Source organism: Molothrus aeneus, chromosome 6 (genome assembly GCF_037042795.1).
Source record: "Molothrus aeneus isolate 106 chromosome 6, BPBGC_Maene_1.0, whole genome shotgun sequence".
NCBI classification, from domain to species: domain Eukaryota; kingdom Metazoa; phylum Chordata; class Aves; order Passeriformes; family Icteridae; genus Molothrus; species Molothrus aeneus.
Genome location: NC_089651.1, coordinates 22,021,719 through 22,046,404, shown reverse-complemented (window position 1 = coordinate 22,046,404; position 24,686 = coordinate 22,021,719). Strand labels below are relative to the sequence as shown.

Below are 24,686 nucleotides of genomic sequence, written 5' to 3'. Positions count from 1 at the left end.
TTTTGCTAAATACACTTAAAAGGAAAAAATAATCTAGCACATCAAAAAGGTAACATAGCCTTAATCTGGTAACAATTTCCCTATAGTATTAGCCAGTAATAAGAGTTGTGCTCTTTTGTATAATGATTACACATTTAAAGCAGGCAACTTTGTGCTTTGAGTTTCATAAAGCCTTTGAAGTTCAAGTGGATTTGAGAACCACCACACAGAACAGAGAAATGAGAGGCATGGACATAGGCAACCCTGTTTGCAAGATCCCTAACTGAACTTCAAAAAGAGATACCATTGTCTTCACAGTGCAGGTAAGATCTCATACCACCTTTATTAACCTGATTCTTGCTCTGGAGAGGTTTAATCAGCAATGGAAGGTTCACTGTGATCAAAGCTGGAAATTCCAGCTTTGGAAGCAAACACTAAGAGTATGTGAGAAGTGATATTAAAGCAAAATCCGATAAAGCTGTGAGAAACTGGTATGGTTTGCTTTTTGCCATGCCAAAAATAATTAAAATCAAGGCAGGTAAACAAATGGGGAGGGGGCAAGGAGGGCTATGAAGCAAGACTCTTTAGCAATACAGAAAATTAAATCAGTCAGTTACACATGAAGGCTCTTTGAGGCTTTTGTTCATTCTTCAACTATGCTTAGATTAGCAGTTGATTCACTGACACTGCAGGGATTCTCCTATTCTAGTTGTTAGGGCTGTTACCCATGGAATGCCTGTACAAATGCATTCCACAAGTGTATTCCAGTAGATGAAGCTTCATAAAGATGTATTCTACAGCACTCTGCACAGTTTTATGGAATACTTTATCCATAAGGGTTCAATTAGCACCATCAGCTAAAACCACACAAAATCAAACCATGTCTTTTGTTGCTTCAAGACCCATGGTTTCAGAGTAATTTAAGAAAGCTGCTAATGGGATCAAAGGAAATCCTTATCCTTAATCTGTGTCACACACTCATGAATAAGAGAATATGCTGATTCCTTTTTGTTGCCAAGACACCAATGTTGCTGTGGTAACCACACTTACATGAAACAAGCTACTCACCTGCACAATGATGCCCTTGCTCTTGTATTCTGCATTGAGGCCTCTGGAGAAGTAATCCACAAAAGCCTGCAGAGAGAAGAAGGGAAACATGCAGCATGCTACATGTTACAATGGAAACTCTAGTTTAACAGTTTTGTGTAAAAGTATTTGAGTTACTATTTGGAGTTCCTGTTTTCAAACTGAAAACCCTAGGTTTTCAATGAAACTTTGCATACAAGAGCAATGTCATTCAAATAGAAACTGTATGCTTATGAAGTATTTTTACAGAAGCAAGGCTCAACCTAAACAAATAATCCCCTTTTTAATTTAGAAGGAAAAGGAACTCAATTTGTTAAATAAAGCCTAGTTAAAAGAGGAAAAGACAACTTCATGTTCACATTGTTCACTACTTTATGTCATCTTCTTGGATATTTTTAAGAGTGATTTAATTGGGTTCCTCTTGTGCATGGTTTTTAGAACACAGTGTTTAAACACTTAGTCTTCTGCCTTTACACTTCTAAAAAATGACATCCTATGGTGACACTTCTTCCTAATCCTCAAGTCCATCTCCACAGATTCTCCTCCAAACTTCTGGAAGTTTTAGAAACTGCAAAACTGAAAGTTCAAAGAAAGAGGTTAAAGAACTTAAAAGGTGGATGTTAACACCTGCCTTCAAGATGCTCTCAAAGCTGATACAGCCACCTCCTTAACCTGCCAGGAAATATTGTGCTAAGGCTACTCAGCAGTTCAAACCAGCATAGATTCCCACTTCCCAAATTCTTCTAAACTACTCTTTCCCCTTACCCTCTTGTCCAATGAGACAAAATACCAGGTTCTGCTACGGTTTCTTGTTTTAGAGAAATGATACAGCCAAGTAGGATGAATAGAGTACCTTCAACTGAATGAGCTAAACCATCCCATCCATGCTTGAAGCTAAAATAAATACTAAGTAAATTAGTTCAACTATTTAAGAAGCAGTTGCTTCACACCAGATTCAAACCAAGCAGCAAAGCTCTGGTACTGCACCTCCTTTACAGTTTTCCTTTGGTCACCATGTCCCCAGTGGTTTAACACAAGTCTTAACTGAAGCCAGCACCTAAAGTTCGCAGTGGCCAGTCTTTTTCCTACACAGGCCATCCCACTGAATTCAGCCTATACAAGAAGCAACAGAAACACTCCCACACTACTGGACTATTTCTAAAGACACTCTGCTGAGCATACTTGGAAGATCTGAAATAAAACTGGATTTTGCTGTATAGCAGGTAGGTCCTTTTCTTCTTCAAGTTGCATGTATAAGCTAGCAGGAGGCCCCTTAAGCCATAAAAAGCTTATCTGCTGTTCAGTTGCTCTTTCTTTCTTTCTCCCTCTCCCCTGAGTATAAGTTCGTAACAAAATTCAGTACTCAGCATGAATGAGACTGAAAGTCTGGCCTAGCAGCAGCTACTGAAATGAATCCTCTGACCATCCTCTTGGACAGGAAGGTACCTGCATGGACATGCCAAATGGTTTGGTGCAGTAACTGAACACAGCAGTCAGGTGCATGTGTAATACCTGCACAGAGTATACTGATAATCTATTAAAAAGAACTATATTATGTTAATGAAAGTGCTTTGATCATTCAAATTTCTAACTATTCCTCCATGACAAAAGTCCTGATGTTGGCTACTGCTCCAGATATGGAGACAAAATACAAAAGACCGTCTTCTCTACTGGTTGCAATGAGCTTGCTATAAGGAAAATGTTCATTTTACATGAGAAGTGAAAGCTATTTCCTGTATACAAATAAGCTTTGGAGTTTTTCTTCTTGAAGAATTTATTTCAAGACAAGTTGGTCTTTCTACCTCCACAAGCTCAAGTCCCCCAACAACCTTGAACCTGAAGTTTTAAGAATGCTCTCTAAGTAAACATTCCCTGAATAAGCAGATAAGCACTGCATGTTGGAAAATTTATTCTCCTTGGATATCCAATACATAAAATACATAAAATAGTCATGAGTAGAGGCATGGGGGTGAGGTGGGAAATGATATAATCATATTTCACTTCTCATTAGCATTAACACAGGTAGATAAACCTGTCAAAATATAGCACTATGATTCCTTTAAAAGAGTCTCATTCCAGTGTAAACTAGGGAATTCTCCACAGGAAGGTTAAAGACCACATTTGTTCCTGATAATTAGTCAAAGTCATTGACTTACACCTGAAGGGTATTATTATGCTTTAAATCCCCTTTAAATAGATGAGGAAAAAAAAAAACCAAACTAGAAACTGCAGATACTGTCTTTCTATAGCTACATTAGGGGAGTCACTTTCATGCCTACTAATCTTGCTGTAGGAGAAGATGGGCAGTGCTGAGAATAGGCAGATTATTCAACCTGTAACTAAGTTTTTTAAGGGGAGGGGAAGAAATATTTCAGATTCCTGTTAGAAAAAAAAAAAAACTTACCAAAGCAGTGTAAGATATATTATCACTAAAATCAGAAGCTCAGTTGATTCCATAAAGCTGAAAGCACTGCCACAACAAAGTGACCATTTGTATTAAAACAAAAAATTGTCCTCTCAGGAAACATCTATTTCAAGGGGAAATTTTATCACCTAAAGCTACTTCAGGCTTCTAAACTTAAATATATGCCCTCCTTTAGTATGAATAAAATAGTGTGCATCAACTCCCTTCTGGAAATATGAAGATGTTACTGAGAATCTAGAGGAAATGCGAGTCTGTTTTGACACGAATGACACTACTGAAGGTTTCTTCATCCAGTCAAGGTTCTGCTTAGACTCTGAGATGCTTGAAATATTCAAGGTAATTACCAGGTATGCCTGAAAAAGCTGTAGTGCCATACTGCTTTAATGCCAGTGTAAATGTCTCTTGCATTCTGTTTTATCACATATGCCTCAGTTCCATGCTGGGTAGCCACATTCTGTTTTTACAGTGTTCACTGGAGATATTTTAGGGCAACATTTTAGAATCCCCTGAAATTATCTTTGGGGAAAAAAAAAATATGACCGGCTGCAAAAAGATGAAACTGTCCCAGCAACACAAAGGGAAACTAGAGCAGATGAACTTAAGATGAAATATAGATCATAGAATTATCACAGAATTTAGGAGAAAGACATTTCAAAACCAAAATAAGAAAGCGTGTTAAACTTAGTCAATGTTCTTTCTCAGATTTGCACTAAGCTTGCTTGGTAGACTACTATCCTTTTCAATTTAAAAATGGAATACATGAGGAAATACATAAAATAGTCATTTCTATGCCGGTAAACCCTTGCACTCAGTTTTCTTTCAACCTTCCAGCTTCCCCTATTGGAAAAACTCAAGACAGAGACTCTGAGCTTTTAGTTCATGAAAGCACCACTAGATGGACACCAAAACATTTATTCCTGTGAGTGTTGCCTTATGTTTGACACTTGATTTCAGTGTGGAAAGGAACACTTACCTTGGTTGCAGAGTAAAGAGTCAGCAGTGGAGTTGGACACATCCCTGAAGCTGATGAGATATTCAGGATTATCCCTTTTGATCTGAAAGGAAGCCAAGATATATTATAATGAAATAAAGGAAACAACTTTCATGTTTCCAAAAATTACAGCAAGCCTAATAACACCCTTTAGAATGCAACTGAGATTAAGATCTGGTTAAAAATCCCAACCAAATCCTGAAGTGAAATTCACTTTATGCACAGTTAGAAGTATCCAAGCAGCTGGCATAAATCAGGAGCAACTCCAAGATCAATACAGCAAGAGAATCAAAGTTGTATTTATATACACATTTACATACACACACAATGAGCTAAACGATGCAAAACCACTGAGTCAAGCTGGCACAAGTTCAAGAGGAACTTCTACATCTTGGGATAAGATGGCAGAAATGGCAACACAGTTGCATTGTATGATTTACACTTTGATAATTACTTTCATCTTCTAAATATTACTTCATAATGGATCTTCAAGATAGCAAGGATCTGAATTTACTGCTCAAATACAGAATTTAATAAATATGGAAGATATTCAGTGGATGAACACAGAAAATGAAACTTGTCTTACAGCTGTTTTACAGTAACACTGAAGGTATTTATCAACAGTATTTTGGTAAAGATACCTGAAATTAGGTAAAGGTACCTGAAAAGACACCTGCTCTGTCAAGCCTTTCAAAAGCACATACATAGGACAGGAAGGCTCCTGACCTCCCAATATAAACTGATTTGAGCCATATCTATTTCTGAGGCTAGTTTTACCTACAAAACCAGACATACTTAGTGCTAGGTAGAAAAAAGAAATAATTTTAAAAGCTTTATGCAAATTAGGGCAATTACTCTGTTAGAAGGTCCTGCAAGACAGTCCAACATAGTGAAAGATAAATCTCTACTTCTTCCCACCCTGTTGGAAATTCAAGCCAGTTTATCTAACTGAACATAGAATAAGTATGCCATGCTCAGTGCAGTGAGAACACTCATGCAGGCAGACATCACACAGCTCAAGTCCTGCAGATTCACAACAGTTTCCATCAGATTTGTTCAACCAGGTGCACCCTACACCACTGCTGCCACAATCATTTCAGTAACCATCTTATAAAAAACCAGTAATTTAAGTCACTGTTAAAAATTAAAACAATATAAATGCTTTGGAAATCATGACAATAGATTCAAACCAGCATGGCTTGTGCAATGATACAAGTGTAAATTACATCTGTGACTGATTTGTCACAAGGAATGAGATGGCAAATGTGACAGCAAAGAATAATTTCAGTCATTCAGGATTTCAAGCACCTTTGCCAAAGTTCATTGTGTTTTTCAGGACTTCCCTGCGAGGCTTGGTTGGTGAAGTAAGGTAGTAACACTGATCCAAATATGTAGCATGGAAAGGGTAAGATCACAAATTAATCAGGAATTTTCAAGACAGCAAAAGGTTAACAGTGGATCATAGAAGTTTTTTGTATCAAGACAGGCAGTGACTGTGATATTTTATTTATGAGCTCAAATTGAGATTAGCAATGAAATGAGTATTTATTCATTTTTTAAGAGATTATCAGATTGGAGAATGTGAACAGACTACAAAATGGCAGGTGAAAAATCAGTATTAAGAATGCATCAATAATCTATTATCAATAACCAAAACAATGCTTACTAAAGAAAAAAATTGTGAATTAATCACAAACCTTGCAGGGCTCTAAACCAACTGTCCCCTCCATGAAAAACCTGAACAAGAAGTTCTATTTTGTGCAGCAGTCACCAAAACCAGCCAAACAACAGGATGCTGGGAATGGCAGGGACAGATCCTCCACCACCACCGAAATCCTGAATTACAGTCTACAAACCATCTTTATCCCTCCAAATACTGAACAGAAATATTAAGAAACTGATGATTTAAGAAAGGGGAAGAGAAGAAAAAAATCCACTCTGAGACATCAATTTATTTATTTAAGAGACTATTAAGAGCAGCCATGATAAGAGTACACACACTAACAAATGAAAAAGATCAAGATTTTGATTCAGCTTCTCAGAATACAAAAGAAAGATGACATTTATTTAAATGGAAGACTGAAATTTAGATCCAAAAAACCAAAGTGCTCTTCTCATATTCAGACTAGGGAGTACTTGCCACAAAACCTAACTGAAGACAAAACCTTAACAGGATTCAAAGAAGGACAAGCATTGATATGGATAAACACAAGCCTCATGCTTTTAAAACAAACTGAAGCTTGGGAAGAGAGGCTGACATGCAGGCTGCAAGCACAGGTCTCAGAGTGCCTGGCTACACTGCAACTTTCTAGCAGGAGTCGTGACCACCACCTAGATGGAGTGAATTGAATTAATGGTCTGACCCAGTGAAGAAACCCTTCCTGGAAACACAAAACATTAACAGCAGCCCCTTGCAGAAGCTCTGTGTATTGGTCTCTTTGAAGCAGTCAGTGCCACTGGGGGTTTTGCGGTTTGTATTTTTACATTTTAAAGAAAACAGTCCTAGCCTTAAAAGCTCATAACGTAAAACCTCCAGATAAAATGAAATTGAGAAGCATGTGAGTAGGGGGAACACTTCCAATTACTCCAATTACAATTCTGCTTCTTTGAGGAATTGCAGAATAAATGTTTTTAGAGAAGGATCTGAAGAATTACTCAAGCATCAGCATGGTAAAAAGAAATTTTGGCTCCATCTAATTCAACTGTGCCCTTAATGGGAAATAAAAAGCAAAACAAAACCAAACAAAAAAAGTTGGTTAAGATGAAGAGAGCCAGGCCCACACCCTCACACCTCCCAGTCATTCTACCTTAAGTGGTCCAGCACCAGGGAGGCTATATTTAGCCATCTCCCTGTTGCTGTGGCAACCAGCGCCTGCTCCAGCTGCATGCCAAGTGGAAAGAGCAAGCTTCTTCTGTAATGTAATTATGCACTTGCTACTTTCCTGGCAATAAATACCATAGTTTGGTGTTTGTCTAGCAACAGCCAACTGATTTTTTGTGGTGGTGGCTTTTTTTTTGTTCCCAAAGACATCAAGCCTTGATTTTCAGTTCTATGAGTTTCCCATCTCAGACAGTAGCCTGAGTATTTATACAGGAACTGCTCATTTAAGTATAATAGGAAGCTTCAGATAATAAATTGTCACTTTAAATGTTCAAAACACTGGAGAGAAGTCACAGCAGAGAATCTAAATGCCATTACCAGAAGTGGCATTCATCTAATGCAGCTGTGTTTATTATAAATAGAAAAGTAAAAGGCACACCAAGATGTAGCTTTGTTTACTCTTATCAGACCTGGATGCAAAGCATGCAAAGTATGCTCTATTTTTGTATTTATCTTGCAATATATTGTCATAAAGCCAACATTCAAATACGTGCTAGAGCAAGCTGCAAGATGCTCTAACACGCTACGTCACATCTATCTACTCAACATGCTCTCCTCCTTGAACAAGTGAGGAATGACAATGAGGTTCTTAGTCTAGCCTTATTCTTAGAGCCTGAAGCCCTTTTTTCTAGCCTGTGGTCCCATGTGAGAAATATATGGCAGACCTGAAGAGCAGCAGAATCCAGCTCCAATTCATTCATGCCCTTGGATTTGCTGGACATCCATGTCCCCCTGTGGTTACAGACTCCTAGCAGTGTTAATGACCTGTGAGCTGTGACTGTGCAGGAGCTGGCAGCTGCAGGCACTGCTTATGTGCACTGCAAACCCAACCAACTTCACAAAAATCAAAGAGAAAACTGAAGCTTTTTCAAATATTTTCCCCTGAGATGGAAAGCAAGGCTGTCATCCAAATGGACCAGTCTTTTAAAGTGGTTTCTTATAGTCAGGAAAAAGCTCAAGATGCATATTCAATTCTTTTTAACTAACATTAACCTTTTCTTTCCAGGCTTCTCGAACATTTATCCTCAGAACCCCTGAGGTAGTCATGAAGTTAGACAACTAAGAGGAAAGACAATGTATGCTCAAGGGCAGTCAGAACCAGAAGTCAGCAGGATCCTGATTTGCTGCCTTTCATTCAAGTCATCTTACCTGCATGGATGTGGAACAGAAAAACCTATGCAAGATATTCTGTAAGTAGAGTATACACCATTCTGTCCTGAGAAGCTGAAGAGATAACTCTGCCAAGTGGACAGCTACAATATTTCTTAAAGAAGAAACTGAGGCAAGAAACTTAGGAGTTTTTAAGTTCCAAAACCTAATAATGAAACAACATTAAATCCCCACAAAAGTATAAATGTTTTGGTCATGTTGGCACCTTCAGAGGACAGTGGTTTCACAAAAAACAAGTCCCTTTATCTATCAATAACAGTACAAGGACAAGGAGTAGCTTCTGACCTAGGAGCCCTGAGTATGTATCACCACTATACTATAATAATCCTCACCCTCTACACCAGCTTCATTGGGAAATATTACACTCCTGCCCCAGAGCTCAGTCTTGGGCTCAAATCTCTTTACATGAAATGAACTTATTCATATCTCCTGATTGGCTAAGTAAAAATCTTAGCTCACCATCATCCTGATGTGCTAGACACTGACCTCCATACTGACTGCTGGCTCTGACAATTTGCACCCAGGAAGAAGCTTTGTTTTAGAAGTGAAACATCTGTGTATCTGTGCAACATGAGAATAACTGAATTCTGGTCTGCACTGAAGACTCTCAGACAGTGGGACGACATAAAATAACCCTTTTTATTTTTTTTTTCTCATCATCTTTGCTAGATTTGGAGGCTTGCCCCATACAGGGACTCCTCCTGCTGCATTCGTTTGCATGGTTCTACTGAGTTTTCCCCAGTACTGTGAACACAGCTCAAGCCTCATCCAGGGCAACCCCCAGCAAGGCGGGGTTAGCACCCCAAGAGAGATGGCAAACAGCCAGCAGAGCCAACAGCAGCTGCAAAACAGCCTGGGGGAGACTAAATGGAAATCACGAACCTTTTGGTTTCACCTGGGAGCTAGCTGGGAAGTCAGTACACGTCTTCCCTGTTGACAGTGGTGTGTTATTCTAAAGAGCTGGTCTTCAATTCTACTCTTCCAAATGATAACAGCCTTTCCTCAATATACCTCCTACTGTATAATGAGAACATATTCTTTGCATCCATTTTACTTACAATGACTTAGAGAAATAGCCTTAAGAAGGTTATTCCCAGGAACTGTAACCACCCCCTCAGAATAGCAGGTTGTTGAGTTAGTGCTGATGAGTCAGACGGGCTTTTTAATTCTGTTCTAAAAGGAATCACCACAACAGTGGAGAAGGGAGAGGAAAAATAAAAAGGGAATCGAGTGGAAAAGGCTTCCACCGTCTGATGATTCATGCACCATCAGCGTGACTCACCCAGCAATACTCTGCCATTAAAACATGGAGACTAGGCTGATTAGTCACAGTAATGAATTTTTCAAGAAAGGATTCTCCCCTATAAATAATGATGACTTTGTCTGGATAGTGTTAGTGTGACTCACCTTTCCAGCATGCCGGGCAGCACCAATCGTGTCATCTGCAAAAGGAAAACATTGGTGATGGCTGAGAATGCAGCCAGCAGCCAGCCAGAGGCCGAGGGAAGCCTCCCTGCCTCCCAGAAGCAGCTGCCACCCCCTCCACCCCAAGCACAGCTCAGGGAAGCAGAGCCCATACTTTGCGTAGGCAGTTTATTTTTATTCTACCTGGATAACTTGGCTCTGTCAAGTAGTGTGTGCACTGAATCTGGTGAACCCATCTAGGCAGTAGCACAAGAGTAAATAAAACAAATGTCTTCACCACTCTGCAGCATCCATAGCCTCTACAGAACATTAAAAACCAGAGTACTACAGTACATGTACCATCTTTCTCTCCCTGCAAAAAACACCTGTCTTCCTCGACTCTGACTAAATTTACCACCTATGCCAAGACTCAAAACATTATCCAATACATTTTAGCTAGGCTTACTGAACTGCTGAGTTTAAGACAAATTATGGAGCAGCAAGAGCACTGACAGAACTAGTGAACATATTATTAACTACAGAAAATATTTAAGACTCCAAAATATTTTTGCTGATTACCCAGGTGTTTTCACACTGGAAAAACTACACCCCCAAGAGAAAAGTCACCTGGCAAGCGTCCTCACTGCTTTGGAAACTCCTGCCTTTATTATGACTCTGAGCAATCCATCTACAAGCTGGCTGAAGGATTCTCCTGAGCAGTAATCCTAAAACAAGATTCCCAGTTGCAGACAGAGCATCTCTGACAAGGGAAACAAATCAGGCATTGATCCAAACTTGGACAAAATTTTAATTAGTGTAAAATAGTTAGTTTTCCTACTACTAATTACTACCATCCTAAAACACAATTTAAATCCAAAACTTCTGCCTTCCTGAAATAGTATCAAAATTCTCCCTGTGCCAAATTCAGCCCTGCCCCATATAAGCCTATGAATAACTGCCACTGACACCAAAGACAGATCACACAAGAAAAATAAACTGCTACCACATTTGACATCTAAAAGGTGTTCCAACAAAGTTTTTGAGAACATGGAGAGGTGGGTAATAAAATACCAAAACCAGCACACACCAAAACATAATGATACTTCCACTGATCCCAAATTACCTTGATAGCTTAAAATAAAACACTGAATATTTGAATAGTATGGGAAGAAAAACACACACAAAAGAAATCAGCATATACAGGCACACAAAACACCTGCAAGCACTTTGATTACAAAGAAACAGATTTTATTGTAGGAAGCTACTCATTTTATTATCATCACTACATTAGCCCTCACATATGACTCAATCTGGGTTTGAGGTTTTATTGTTTGTTTGTTTTTATTTTTAATTATAAAACATCAGGAATAAGGGAGAAAAAAACACAAAAGAAAACAATCTCAGTTGATTCCAGCTGACACACAGAGAAAGTGCTAGAGAAGGGCTGTGTTTTCCATCTTATTGGCATTTCTCCCTTAGAAAAGATTCTGCCATCAGCCACACTGCATGACAGTTTTGATAAGGGACTGTACAGGCAAGAGTTGAACAGGCCTTCCTTTCATGAAGTCAGCTGTTGACACACAGTGCTGTCAGCACTGCCCCAGAAGTCAAACTAAGTATTCAGAGCTGATAAGCATCAACAAGCTAAACAGATCTGATGCAGCTTCAAAAAACCCTCTGGTATTAAGTTTAAGTATACATGAGCTTTTTCATACACTAATGCTCCAAAAGAGATGTAGAAACAACTATTTATTTTAATCTTCAAGGATAAAGAATGATTTGGACTGATTTTAAGACTAGTTCAAGATTGGAAGAGCTTTTATCTGATCCAAGTTTTATGATCTCTTCCACAGATCCCTTGGCAAAAAGCAGCATACTGTTTCTTGCCTCTCAGGGCAGTGGAATGCCACATATCATCTCCACAGATTGGCACATGGACGTGGACTGGAACTGCCTTCCCTTAGGCAACCCATAAATGATCTGAAAAACCAGTACACAATTTCCCAGTAGTGTAGGGGAGACCCCACATTTGAAACGTTGTCATAAATCCACACAAATGCATTCATGGTCTAAATCCAAATTGCAACCCACCAAGCAGCTCTAACAGTTTATCACAAACCTGCTGGCTATTAAAATATGCTACAATAATTGGTGGACTTACATAAAATAAAATAAAAACTATGAAGCCACTGACAGCTGAAATACAACAATAGGTACACAATTTGGAGAGAAATCAAGAAGCCTCTCACTACCAACTGCGTTAAATGGTTTGTTTCTAAAGTTCAGCTGAACAGGCAGTCAGTTTTTTTCCCCTCCACAGAAAAACACTGATGGCAAAACTGAATTTCATACTCAACATCACTTCCATTTGTTTCACTAAAATTCTTATTTTGAGGGAATTGCAAAATTCTGTGAAATAGGGCAAAAATTTCTATCAGTATTTTTATACCTTGTGATGTGTGAAAAAATGTATTTATGAATATTCAGTACCTTGATGTGAAAATACTGTTATTTTTAAAGAGCAAGATAACAGAAGGCAGAGCTCTGAGTCAGCCTCACCTGACCCAGCCAACTGCACACTCAAAGTGCATGACTGGCAAAATGCTGGCAGGGTATTCTGCAGCCATCCTCAAGTCTGGCAATTTTATACACTCTACACACATGTAAAATATTTTCAGCATTAATTCAAATAAAACAATCAATAGCAGACATGTAGTTTTATCACTAATAATGGTGTCAGTGGTGTCTAACCCTGCTTGCATTGTATGATCCTTATCCAAAACAGCCAAACCAGTTAACACTCATCTTCAACAGCTGTAATATCAGACATGCCATTAGGAAAAACAGCAGTTCAAAACCAAAACATCTAGAACTGAATAAATATCTCCCAGATAAAGAATCTAAATTTCAGCTAGATCTTGTTTAGAGATAGTCAATTCTATAATGGTGTATAACTCGTAAATGGCAAAGCCTTGCAAGTCAATCTATAGGAATTTGCATGTAGGATGTCAGAGAACTTTACAGTAGTGTTTGTTTCTTTGAAGACAATTTAATACAGGCAGAAGGAAGTGTCAGGAAGCCTAAAGGAGAGGCTGGGAGGTACCCTAAAAAGAGTGCCTTCAGTTGGTGATTACTGATCATGGTTAGGCTTCCTTCACATAACCTTTTTTTATGAAGGAATACTATTCCACAGAAATGTGTGCTACAGTTGAAAGTATGAATGAAAACTCAGGTAATTCCAGAAGAGCAGTTAAGCTACATGAAAACTGCTCATCCAAAACAAAGTGGTTTTTCTTTCTGAAAATTTGCATTAGGGCAGAGTGAGCATGTGCATCTGACAAATTGGTTCAGGACAGACTACTCAGCACAAGAAGTTGTTCATCTTTGATATTTTACAGGGTCTGGCTAAAAGTTATGTTTAGCACACAACCATGAAGAGTGGTTGGTGCACTCTATGTTTTTTGTGTGTTTTCCAATTATTTCACATACACTCATAATGCTACCACAGAGTTTGGGGTTTAGTTCCTTTGGTTTGGAGGGTTGCTTTGTTTTTAAGTCAACTTCTTTCACACTTACCTATCCAGATCTCAAAATTCCAGGATGCACAAGGCAAATTACTAACTTTAAGTAGAGATTGATTACAGACCAGTTCAATAATCTTTTATAGACAGCTATCATTTCCTTATGTCCTTTCATCTGCAACTGCATTTATTACATTCCTGGCAAGCACTGGTTGCATTGTCCACTCTTCCTTACCAAACCTGTCTTCTACCTTCTAGTTCTGGAAAAAGTAACATCACTTTTACCCTAACAAAGCAAAGATTCCTACTTGCAAATACAAGGATGCACAGACTTATGGTTAGATTTATGTTCTAAAGCAGGCACTACAATTAAAAGCTGCAATTAGAGGACCAGCAAATATAGTTGGAAGTCATAACCATGGGTTTCCAGTGATTTTTCTTCAGAAGAAAACTTCCCATTCTTAGTTATCACTGCATTGTAGTCTTTTCTCAATCTGGTCCAATCAATAGCTCAGAAGTAGAGCCTTTGAAAAGAATAATAATATGCAAAACTTTGAACATTTTTCAAGTGATGTTACTCAGATTATTAAAATACAGCAGGCAATGGTGAGATAAATATTCAAAGTCACCCTATGACCTTATAACAACTGTTATACAACACCAGAAATCTAACACCACAGTTGTATATTTACAAATATAAATCATAAAGACAAATCATTCTATGATGTTACGACTGCAAGTCATTCTTTCCACTTCAAAAGAATATAATGGTACCCTTTCTGTAACTAGAGCTATACAAATAAAACAAAGGGTGAGGCTTGAGAATTTGGACAAGTTTGCTACAGTGTTATGCAGCTAAGAAGCTTCCCTCACTCAAAAACCTGGGGTGAAATTTTAACAACACAGAGTAACATAACTTTTTAAAGATCAGGAATTCCCTGTGGTGCACCCACTCATGCACAAAAACATCACTGCTACCATGAGACAAGTCCAGAGGATTCACACAAGCTCACAGATGCAGTAGCTGTTTAACAAAGTTAACTGGCACCCTCGCCCGCAGAGGGTACACTGAAAATCTAAGGACCTGTTCTCATGCACTGGCAGTTAAATTGATTGTGAGGTCTATTCTCAGCATCTCTAAAGTTTTTAATGTGTCTCTCTTGAAACAGTAACTTCTTAATGCAGCTCATACCCCAAAGCCAAACAAGAATTATTTACATTTGTAAAAACTAGCAAGTAAACCTGAGGTCAGCTCAACTCACACAGTAACTAACCCATGTGGCCATGTCAGGGGCACCAGACATAAAAAGGGAAGTATAAAAGTAACAGGGCATGTTCATTTTCAGTGACTTTCCTCTGAACAACAGTTTTAGAAGAGGAAGTTGTCCCTGTTTAGAGCCACAAACTTTTGGAGTCAAGTTAAAAACTGAAAGCTGTTGAAATAAGCATATTTCTTCTCTTGCACTTTACACATGACAAAGACTGCTCAAGTAATAAGGCTGAACTTTCTTCTCTTTTCAAGAGGCAAAATATGTGTTCGTGTAAACCTCAAATCTACAGAAAGCCACAGAACTATAGGATTTCCTTAATTTCTCCAAGTTACTTGTACTTTGAACAAAACCTCCCAGTGCTTCTCTGACTATTGCTTAAAAATATTTATTGCAGCTACATTTCCCTCGATCCAGCTTTCTGTGTAACACACTCTCAAGTTCAAAGTCGGCAAGGTGGGAAACCACAGCACTGAATTTCTCCCTTGACCATCTGAATGATATGCATGACCACCTTCACAGGAGGCTTACTTGTTTTCCAAGCACTGGTAACTGTCCCTCTCTGTTTTAAACTTGTATTATGTACTTGGCTAAATCATCAAGCCCTTCTTTGATTATGACTTTGTATATAAATGTAAAAAATCTCTTTGCTAGACTGGAATACACACACACACACAGAGTGATCTCTTCTTAAAAGTCAGTGTTGCCACTGTCCTCAGAATTATGTTCCACTTATTGTGACCCTTTCCACAGAAAATACAAAAATTCACATAGGGTTCTTGCAGGGGACAAGCAACTACCACCTGATTTCTGGTAAGGTACCTTTACAGATGCAGTATTAGGCTGCACTAGCCCATCTGAACATACATTGGATGCCATTTCCTACTGTCTTTTCAGGACTGCTGCTCCCCAGGCTTTTCTTCTTTCTACATACAGGCCTGCATAAGAATATTTCCCCTCTTTCTCAAATACACTAAACTTCTGCTCCTCCTTTCAATTTTATATTGGTTTTGGGTTCTGTGTTGCTTTCTTTCCTAAACTCAGTTTCAGACTTTCTAGTAGTCATTTCCATGTCCTGCCTGGGATTCACAGCCTGGTGGTATTCACCTCTTACTTCTCCTCCATTAAGGGGGCAGCTGACACCATATCTCTCAGTTAAACATGAAGTATTTAAGTATTCTAAAATCTCGAGAAAATTAAAAACATATCAAATATGACAACAAAAATCCTTGATGTAGCAAGGATTTTGCATTGACACTCAGTATAAAACATGAGTGAAGTCATCAACATGACAACTACCACAGACACAAGGGATGGACATGGACATAATTTACTCTCCTGCTTCATCTGTTAATGCCAATTTCCAAGCAAAGCCTGGCCTGCAAGCCTAAAATTTGCATCCCCCCACAATATAATAGCCTGCAAACCAATTCAGCTCCTTGCTTAATCAACCGCTAAGCCAGCACTCCCTCAACTATTTAGTCCTGCTTATTTTTCAAGAGAACATAAGTTTATGCCTCACTCCCAATGCAATTAGCATATTGTGATGCTGCAAGAGAAATAACAAACTTGCAATTCCTTCCATATCAAGTAACTCTTGCAGCTTTCAAATGAGAAACAAGGGCTCCTGGAAGTATTTGAAGCTATTCTCTGTCCTCATTACCTACCCACTTTTTCCACTGGACAGCAGTTCTAGCACCCTTGGCTTTCAGGACATTAAGCCAACAGCCAAACCAAGTTTGTTTTCCCAAGTGAAACTAAAGGCTGTAGAATACAAAGATGAATAGACTCAAGAAAGTTAAAGATGAACACTTGAACACTTGCTGGTTAATGAAAAAACCCAGGGATTTTGACCTAATATTTCACTCAATGCCACTAATATTTGTGTCTCAAAATGCAAAAAAAATCCAAAAGTTGTAATACAAACCCACATTACCTGAACTGCTACCAACAACCATTAAAGTTCTGCTATTTAAATCCCTCCAGAAGCTTGAGATGAGATTATGACAAGAACCATGAAACTACATTTACTACCTCATCTTCTTCCTCATTTATTTGTCAATTCAATCCTTGTATATGACTGTATTAAGTTTCAGGCTCTCCTGAGAAAATAGCACAAATGAAAAATTTTCATTCTATTTATGGCATCAAGACCCATAACACTTATTTTTTTGTGTGTTATATGAAGACCAGAGTAACTCCTGCACTGCACATCACCATAAAAATGTGATTTTGCCCAGACTGCTTAAAAAGCATCTACTTTGGCTGGGGGAGAGAATGGTATTTTGTCAAATTTTTAACCAGCATTTTAAAAGACATGAGATTTTCAACATGTTTCAAGTAGTTTTATGTGGCTTATCTTCAGTGATGTACAAGGCACTGTAATCAACACTTCATGCCAGACTGAGTGAACCCCAAAATTGCATGACTTCGTGGTTCATGGGTGATCTAATCCAACAGTGCTCTAAGGACATGATGGGGGCAGGCAGGGGAGCATGGAAGAAGATTTGGGAAAGACAGAGATTTTAAAAAGTCTGACTGGAAACAAATTTTCCAAACAGCTGACAAAATTCCATAGTATTAGATACTTTGCAGCTGGGAAAAATACTGAACAGCGGGACCAACTAGGCTGCAAATTTGTCCTGTGAGGTGAAGATGTCTTCTCTCTCAGTGTACCCCTTCTCACACACTGCATATCCCCTAGGAGCTCCAATGAGCTGACTAATGAAGAAAAAGATGGATCAAAAAGTTAGGGGATGAGCATTATGCTTCTAAACTGTCTATACTTAGAGCAATAAAACAGATTTCAGCATTTCTGTGCTAATTATCCAGACTTTCCTACTGCAAGTCCAAGGGGTGTTTCAGCCAGAACTGGAGTTACTTGACACACACACCAGAAGAGCTGTGCTGTCCAAAAGGTGCTGCTGATGGCACATGGTGCAGCTTACTGAAAGGACAGGGGATATCAGCATCTTTTAGGCTCTGAGAAAGGCTGGTCCAAAAGCCAAGGAAGTGGATGCCAATGCTCTAGAAAATAACAGCACAAGTTATATGACATCTCTGAAGGATCTGGAGATACTGTGGGTAGAGTGTGAACAGGTAGTAGCTCTGCTTCTCCTGTACTTTCACATTTCAGCAGACCTTCAGCTTCTTGCCTAAGAACTTGGTGCTCTCTTCCATCACAAATTTGATGCTATTAGTCAGACAAGAAGAGAGAATATTTTTATTACTGTTTTTAAAAACATACCAACACACATATATAAAAAAGAGATGGTATCAACCTCAAAAACAGAACTAAATATTCACAGGATTACATCCTAAAAGTCTACATAAAACGATACACAGACTCCTCATAAATTTATTTTTTTCCTACCATGATTCTCTAGTTCTATGGGTTCTCCTGAAAAAGTGTCTTACAGATGGCACACATCTCTAATGTGTTCTTCTCCCCAAATCACTAAGCATCTGGCCTGCCTACTGTTTAATTACACAACACGCTCGTGCAGGAGAAAACATTTGCAAGCTTGGAATCTTATGCTCAAATTCTGATTAAATGCAGTAGCAGAAGTTATTCACAGTCAAGGCAAAAGTTTTCAAACAGAAGCAAAAAACACTATTAACACTCAGCAAGCAGATCTTGAGTAAGTTTCTGTATGTGCAAAAATAGCCATTTTAGAAATCTGAAGAGGTTGAGAGGATGCAAATTTTACAAGAAGCTGTATGACAATTTTGTAAAATTGTTGATGAACACTGACACTACAACTAAAGCATGAGTCTACTTTGGAAAACAACACAGTCTAGCTGCATCTCTGGAACTTCAGGTGTATGCTGAATTAAACTACTACTCTACCCTCCCATCTTCAGAAATACATATTGAAGTAGTTCATCTGTAACTTTTCTACTCTAACAAAATGCTCCCAGGAAGACTGACACCCCAAATTCTTTTATCACTGAATAGTGCACTCCCTCTGCTGGCACAGCACAGACCTCACATCTCAGCAGAGGAGGTCCGTGCATGACACTTCTTCAGATGTACACCTGATGCAGCTCTGTTAACTTAAATGACTTCCTTAAGAGAAAACTCATTAATAACTGACTTCTCTGATTAAATCCTGTTGGGGGACAACAAGACACCATGGGTTGGCCTTCTTGGTCAACTGGAAAATCTGTACTTGTCAGGCTCACAGTCATTTTCCAGGTGAAAGGCTTCTGAAGACTCACTGTTAAGAGCATTTCTAACTTTCCAACAAGTAGTTCTGAGATGTCAAATCAAACACACACAGATGTAAGAGCTTGCAGCAGCAAGCTGACATCACCCAACTCCCCAATTCAGTCATGCAACGGCTGCATTTTCATTGTTTGTCTATGTTTTAATAAAGTGTGAGAATCTTATTAAAGCATTGTTTTAAGAGGTGCTGTGCCTCCTCACATGGAAACCAAACAGAGTTTAGACTCACCAAAAGAACCATACTAGATGAATTTAGTACTTGACCTAATCAGAAGAGCTGCAAAAAAATCTTTGGAGCCATCTTTGAAACTTCTAATATTTTAGCTTTGAGGCAGAAGGTTAACCCTCAGCTGATAGAGATACACTGTTATGCAGTGTATTCTGTATGCAGAAGGTTTAGCAGCCAATAGTCACAAGGAGTTCCATCAGCACACACTGGTAATACACTAACAGCATCCCTGTGACGTGTAAGCAACTATTTCCTCTGTCTTTTTTAAGCTTTGATATACTAAGATGAAAATCTTATTTTTGAATGGGCCTCATGTTAATCAGCAAGAGAACAGCCATATGTTTTAGCCTCAAGTCATGCTGATTTCTTCTCAATAAAAACTTCAGTTTAAATATCCAAAAGTGAAGGTAACTTCTGAAGTAAAGTTAATGCATGCTTCTGTGAGTTGGGTTTTCCTTCTTGCTCATATATTTTGCAGAAAAAAAATGAAGTGCCTTCTCACTGTACAAAAACCTTAGACATGCAGAGATAAGGGCTGCCCACCCCAAGAAACACAGATGCAGGGGAAGAAGAAAGAAGCATTTACAAGAAGGACTAGTAGAACAATTGTCAAAAAGCATTAGGTGCTGTTTTATGTACTTACCTTGCTCCTTTCAAATAGCTAATAGGCATCTTTGCAACAAATTACATTTCACACATCAATCAGAACAGTCCAATATTACAATTAGAACCGCTGGGTTTCTCTCCAAGACAAAAAGTGAACCTGTAGCCTAACAGGTCAAAGTAATTCCCTCACTCAACTGAGTCTTGTTTTCTGGTTTTGAATTATCAAGAAGTGTTGCTAACTTACCTTACAAACAGACATGATGTTAATGCTGACCATTTTGTCGATCGTCTGCAAGAAAACAAAGTTTTGGAGTTTACTCATTTTAAGTTATTTGAACAATATTTATACATCCTCTGGGTTTAAGTGCCAGGATAAATTATCTGCCTTTCTTCCTTGCCTACCTGCTTAAGTATCAGGAACAGTAACAGGCTTTCAAAGCAAAGTCTGTGAATTGCTCTTGGTCAGGTTTCATCTTTGATTAGGGACTTGCATTAAATATAGAACCACACAGGTGTATCACACTGACACTCTATTTCCTAACACTATTCAGTACTTATGAATTTTAATAAATTCTTACCTTTGACACGTGTTTTAAAATTAACTACTTATTTTACTCTTCACCATTTCAGTGACTTTAAGTGTATTTGGATATATTTAGCAACACTTAGGCAGAAAACACAGTGGACCCAGTGAGCTAGAGGGGTTTCAGAATGAAAATCATGCACCAGTGAAATTGTCAGAGTCTTCTATGTATCCAGTACAACCAAGATTGTCCCTACATTATAAACTGTCTAAAATGGTCATATTAAGTTTTTAAGTGTTATGGACTATGCAGCTTTCATCCATGAAATTGCTTGCTCCCCCCTTCAGTCACATAAGAAGTGCTCCAGCACAAGCCAAAGCAGCTCATAAACACCAGCCAGATGAGACCAGGGACAGGAGCAGAAGCAGCACGGAAGAGTACGTAAAGAACACCACCAAAAAGTGAGACTGCCATCATCAGCATTGTGTTACGCTGCTTATGGAAACCTCCAAGCTTTTGAACACTTAATTCTAATCAGAAAACCTCATTATGTGGGTTCCTTAACCAAACCTAAATACTTCTGAAATATCTGCTAACCCCAGTAGAACACTAGAAGGTACCACAAAAGCACTTACCTTCTCCAGCTCTGGAATATCAATAAAATATTCAGGATAAGCATAGGATATTCCCACATTGTTGACTGAAAGAAAAGGATGAATGAGATCACTTGGATGCCCCCTGATTAATGGCAATTTTCAAGCAATTAAATGCTTAAAATGTTGCATTTATGACATTCTAAGTGCTTTGGCCGAGTTTCCTTCAGTGTAAATATCCCCGGGTACCCGCGGTGGAGGGCGGGAGCACACGGACGGGGCATTTTAATGTGTGAGCGTTAATTCTGCATTGTTTACCAGCTGCCGAGTTCAGCGCCTCGCACCCACGCCCCACAGCGCGGGGGCCCGGCGCTGCCTCTGCCACCAACGGGGGTGTCTGCGGGGTGCCGAGGCAGAGAGCAGCTGCCTGGCGGGACAGCGGTGAAGCCGTTTCACACCCTTTTTCCCGCTCAATCAATACCCCGAGTGCGGTAAGAGCCCAGCCGCACTCCCCGCGGAGGGAGCGGCGCGGCGCGGCGGGGCGGGGAGCGGCGGGCGCAGTGCGCGGCGCGGCCGGCAGGTGGCAGCAGAGCCCAGCGCGGCGCGTCCCGCGCCCCCCGCCCCGAGCGCCGCCGCGCCCCGCGGGGGTGGGGGGAGCGGCCGCCGCCGCCGCCGGGGACCCCGCGCCGCTGCCCGGCCTCCCTGCGCGGAGATCCCCCGCGGGAAACCCTTCTCCCCGTCATCCCCGCACCTGCATCGAATTACTTAAACCTCCTAGATCTGGTTTTTTCTATACTTTACACTGGCACGGTTTTATTCTCGGACGTGAAACCAACAACCCATTCTCTAAATCCCAGCCCCAACAGGAGAAAACTTCTAATTCTGTTCGAAAACAGAGCTGCTCTGCAGCCTCGAACTCCACAGAGCACATTGATATGGAGACAAAAAGCAGCAACCAAAAGGGATCTCCGCTTCCTAAGTATCTGTTGTTCATCTTACGCAAGTGAATCGCGTGACATGTGGTTGCTGTGGCAACATTTTACATTTATATAGTGTCTTACACCCCAGAGAATCCCAAAGTGCTATGTATGCTCAGCAGCACTGTGCACCTCCAGGCAGGAGTCTGCACGGGGACAAGAAACGTCGTCAACAGGCACTGATGCCTTTTTCAAAAAATAAAATAAAATAGCCCCTCCATCTGTGCCAAAAGCTATTGTTTTAAGACCCAGCCTGAAAGATAATTTAGGTATCAACAGAGATGCAGGATGTGCAAGAAACAGGAGGAAGAGATTCTGGCAAAGTGCGCCAACTTCATTCGGAATTCCCTCAAGCTCTTTTAGTCCAGATCTTAGTGTATAAATGGAAGTTCATTAGTTATGCTGTGTGTTTCAAATTTTTAACTTTTAGATAACCTTTAAAAATTGAGGTGAGGAATTGAGGGGAACACGGAGTTGGCAAAATCCCAGCAGACATTTGCTATATTTAGAAAGAGTGAAAAGTTTTTGAAAGGAAGACGATACAGTCTGGCTACTGCCAGAGTGAACCAAATTTTTTTCTTCTTTTCATCCAAAAACAAACTATTTTTTGTTCCATCTCTCTTGAAAGAATTTTGGCTATGAATTGTGGCAGGGTTATGGGACTAATCTTGGCAATTCTGTCCAAATTTAGAATGCTTATATGATTCATGCTACAGAGACAGTCACACGGAATTCACACCCCTTACTGCTGACTGGGTCCCATTTTCTGCAATCATCTCTGCTGCAAGTTTGTAACAGACCATTAAAAAAATCAGGTTTTGGGTTGCATCACCATATTTTACCTAGAAAAAAATGGATAGCAACAGGGTAAGATACTGTCCAGCACAAACTCCTTTCAATAATCAGAGCTATTTAAGAATGGCAAAAGGAAGATTTCCCACCTCTGCTTGTTTAACATATTGCTGTAGCTAGCACATGTTCGAAGTCACTGACAGACGCTGTTTTGAACACACAGCAAAACATTATGCAAACTCTTTTAGCCTTCCTACGTGGGTGAGAAGAAGCTTCCAAATAAGAAGTTTACAAGGATTTCAGTCTGTATGTACTTTAGTTAGACTCTGTGCAACTCCATAATTAGAAGCTCATTCTTGAGCAGTACGTGTGGAGACTCCTATGTCTCTGAGTATAAGATTAAAAAATAATCAGCACTGATCACTGGTAACTGTGCTGTGCTACCAATGCTTCTCATACCTACTGTTCCAGATGAGACCTGAAGGAAGAAAATATGCTGGAACCTGAGAACTCAACCCTTATGGCTGTTCTCATTTAAATCCATGTTTTCCCTCACACTAACATGGAAAATACAGCTCAACAAAAGCTACATTCTGGATTCCAACAAATATTACAGAATTTAAAATATAAGGCACTAAAGCATGAGATTAATTACCATAAAAGCATTAAAATACTATCCCCTACAGGAGTAGCCATCATCTGTGTGGAAAAATTACATTGGCAAATGGTTGCTATTAATACAGCTATATCTGGGGGAAAGCAAGTACCCACATATCATGTAATCTGGTGATCTTGGGCACAAGATCTACTAAAACTGCAGGGGACTAGTCAGAATAGAGGTTTTTGTAAACCTACACTGACAATGGCTGCAAGAAAAACAAAAAAGCAGAGGAACTCAGCTAGAGAATACCCAACTACAGAGCATTTAATTGCCATTTTTGCCATGTTTTTAGCCAAGGTGCTCAAGCAAATAAAAGCAAGAACCAGGCTCTGTTTAAGGAACGTGCTTTGTTTTCCTGTAATGAGCTTACACAAAATTTGACACACACACACACACACTGCTTTAGTGCCCAGTTTGTGCAAGGCTATAAAAAGTCAGATTTTCATTATTTTGTAGATCACCATAACCTAATCACAACCTAAGAAATAATAAAAACCCTTCCAGTGTGGATATGTACCTAGCACAGTAAAAGGTTTGCTGGTGTTTTGAGACATTTAAACCCTCTACCAGTCTGCAGCAATTGCTACGTGACAGGCAGCTTGCAAGCCTTACAGTCCCTCAGTGGATTTTGACAGGACAGATTAGAATGTACATTAATTTTACTCTTCAAAGTTTCTTTGGAACTTATTTCCTTCAGAAACAAGAAACAAGGCATTCACAGCTGTGTCACAACTACTCTTTACACAAAACATATCCTTGGCAGTTGAAGTTACTTCAATGGCTTTGAATTTTTATAGCGATTAAATGCTGGATGCCATGAGTTGTATGTACTCAAGTCTGTTAAAAGTAGTAGGGAGCATTCTGGGGTTTATCCTTTAATGTTATTTTTTAATTGCATTTTTATATACACTATTTTCTTAAGCATTCTTTTCAAACATTGTATAACAAGATTCATCTATTAGCAACAAAGTTAATACAGTATATTATCATGTATATAACAAATTTGTTTTGAAATACGCCTAAAACACCCCACAGTTAAAGCTCCAATTACTGCACTTCAGGTTAGTAAAACGAGTTTTGTAGTGAGGAGTGCTTTATCAGATGACAGGTTCTAGTAGATGTCTGAGCCACATGACTTTTTTCATGTATTTAACCATCACAGGTTCTCATCCCTTTGCTGACTAACCACAGAAATACAGGATATGCACAGATATATGTGTTTCCAAGGGAAAAAAAAAAAAAAAAAAAACAAACAGAAAACCAATAAGCAATTGCTGCCTTTACCCCCCTGTTCAAAAAGGATTCGGGTAAGCTGCTGGTATGCTGAAAATCTTCTTAGCTTGTGATAAAA

The 24,686-nt window shown here is 39.3% G+C and overlaps 1 protein-coding gene across 1 annotated transcript in view; it reads right to left on the bottom strand.

The window, feature by feature from the left end:
* The window catches only part of HSD17B12 (hydroxysteroid 17-beta dehydrogenase 12), an 83,114-nt gene that overhangs the window by 7,379 nt on the left and 51,049 nt on the right, over positions 1 to 24,686 (bottom strand). The window contains 5 exon segments of the mRNA XM_066552824.1: positions 1,048 to 1,113; positions 4,464 to 4,545; positions 9,940 to 9,974; positions 20,033 to 20,077; positions 20,948 to 21,012. Of these exon segments, the coding sequence (XP_066408921.1) occupies positions 1,048 to 1,113; positions 4,464 to 4,545; positions 9,940 to 9,974; positions 20,033 to 20,077; positions 20,948 to 21,012 (293 nt within the window).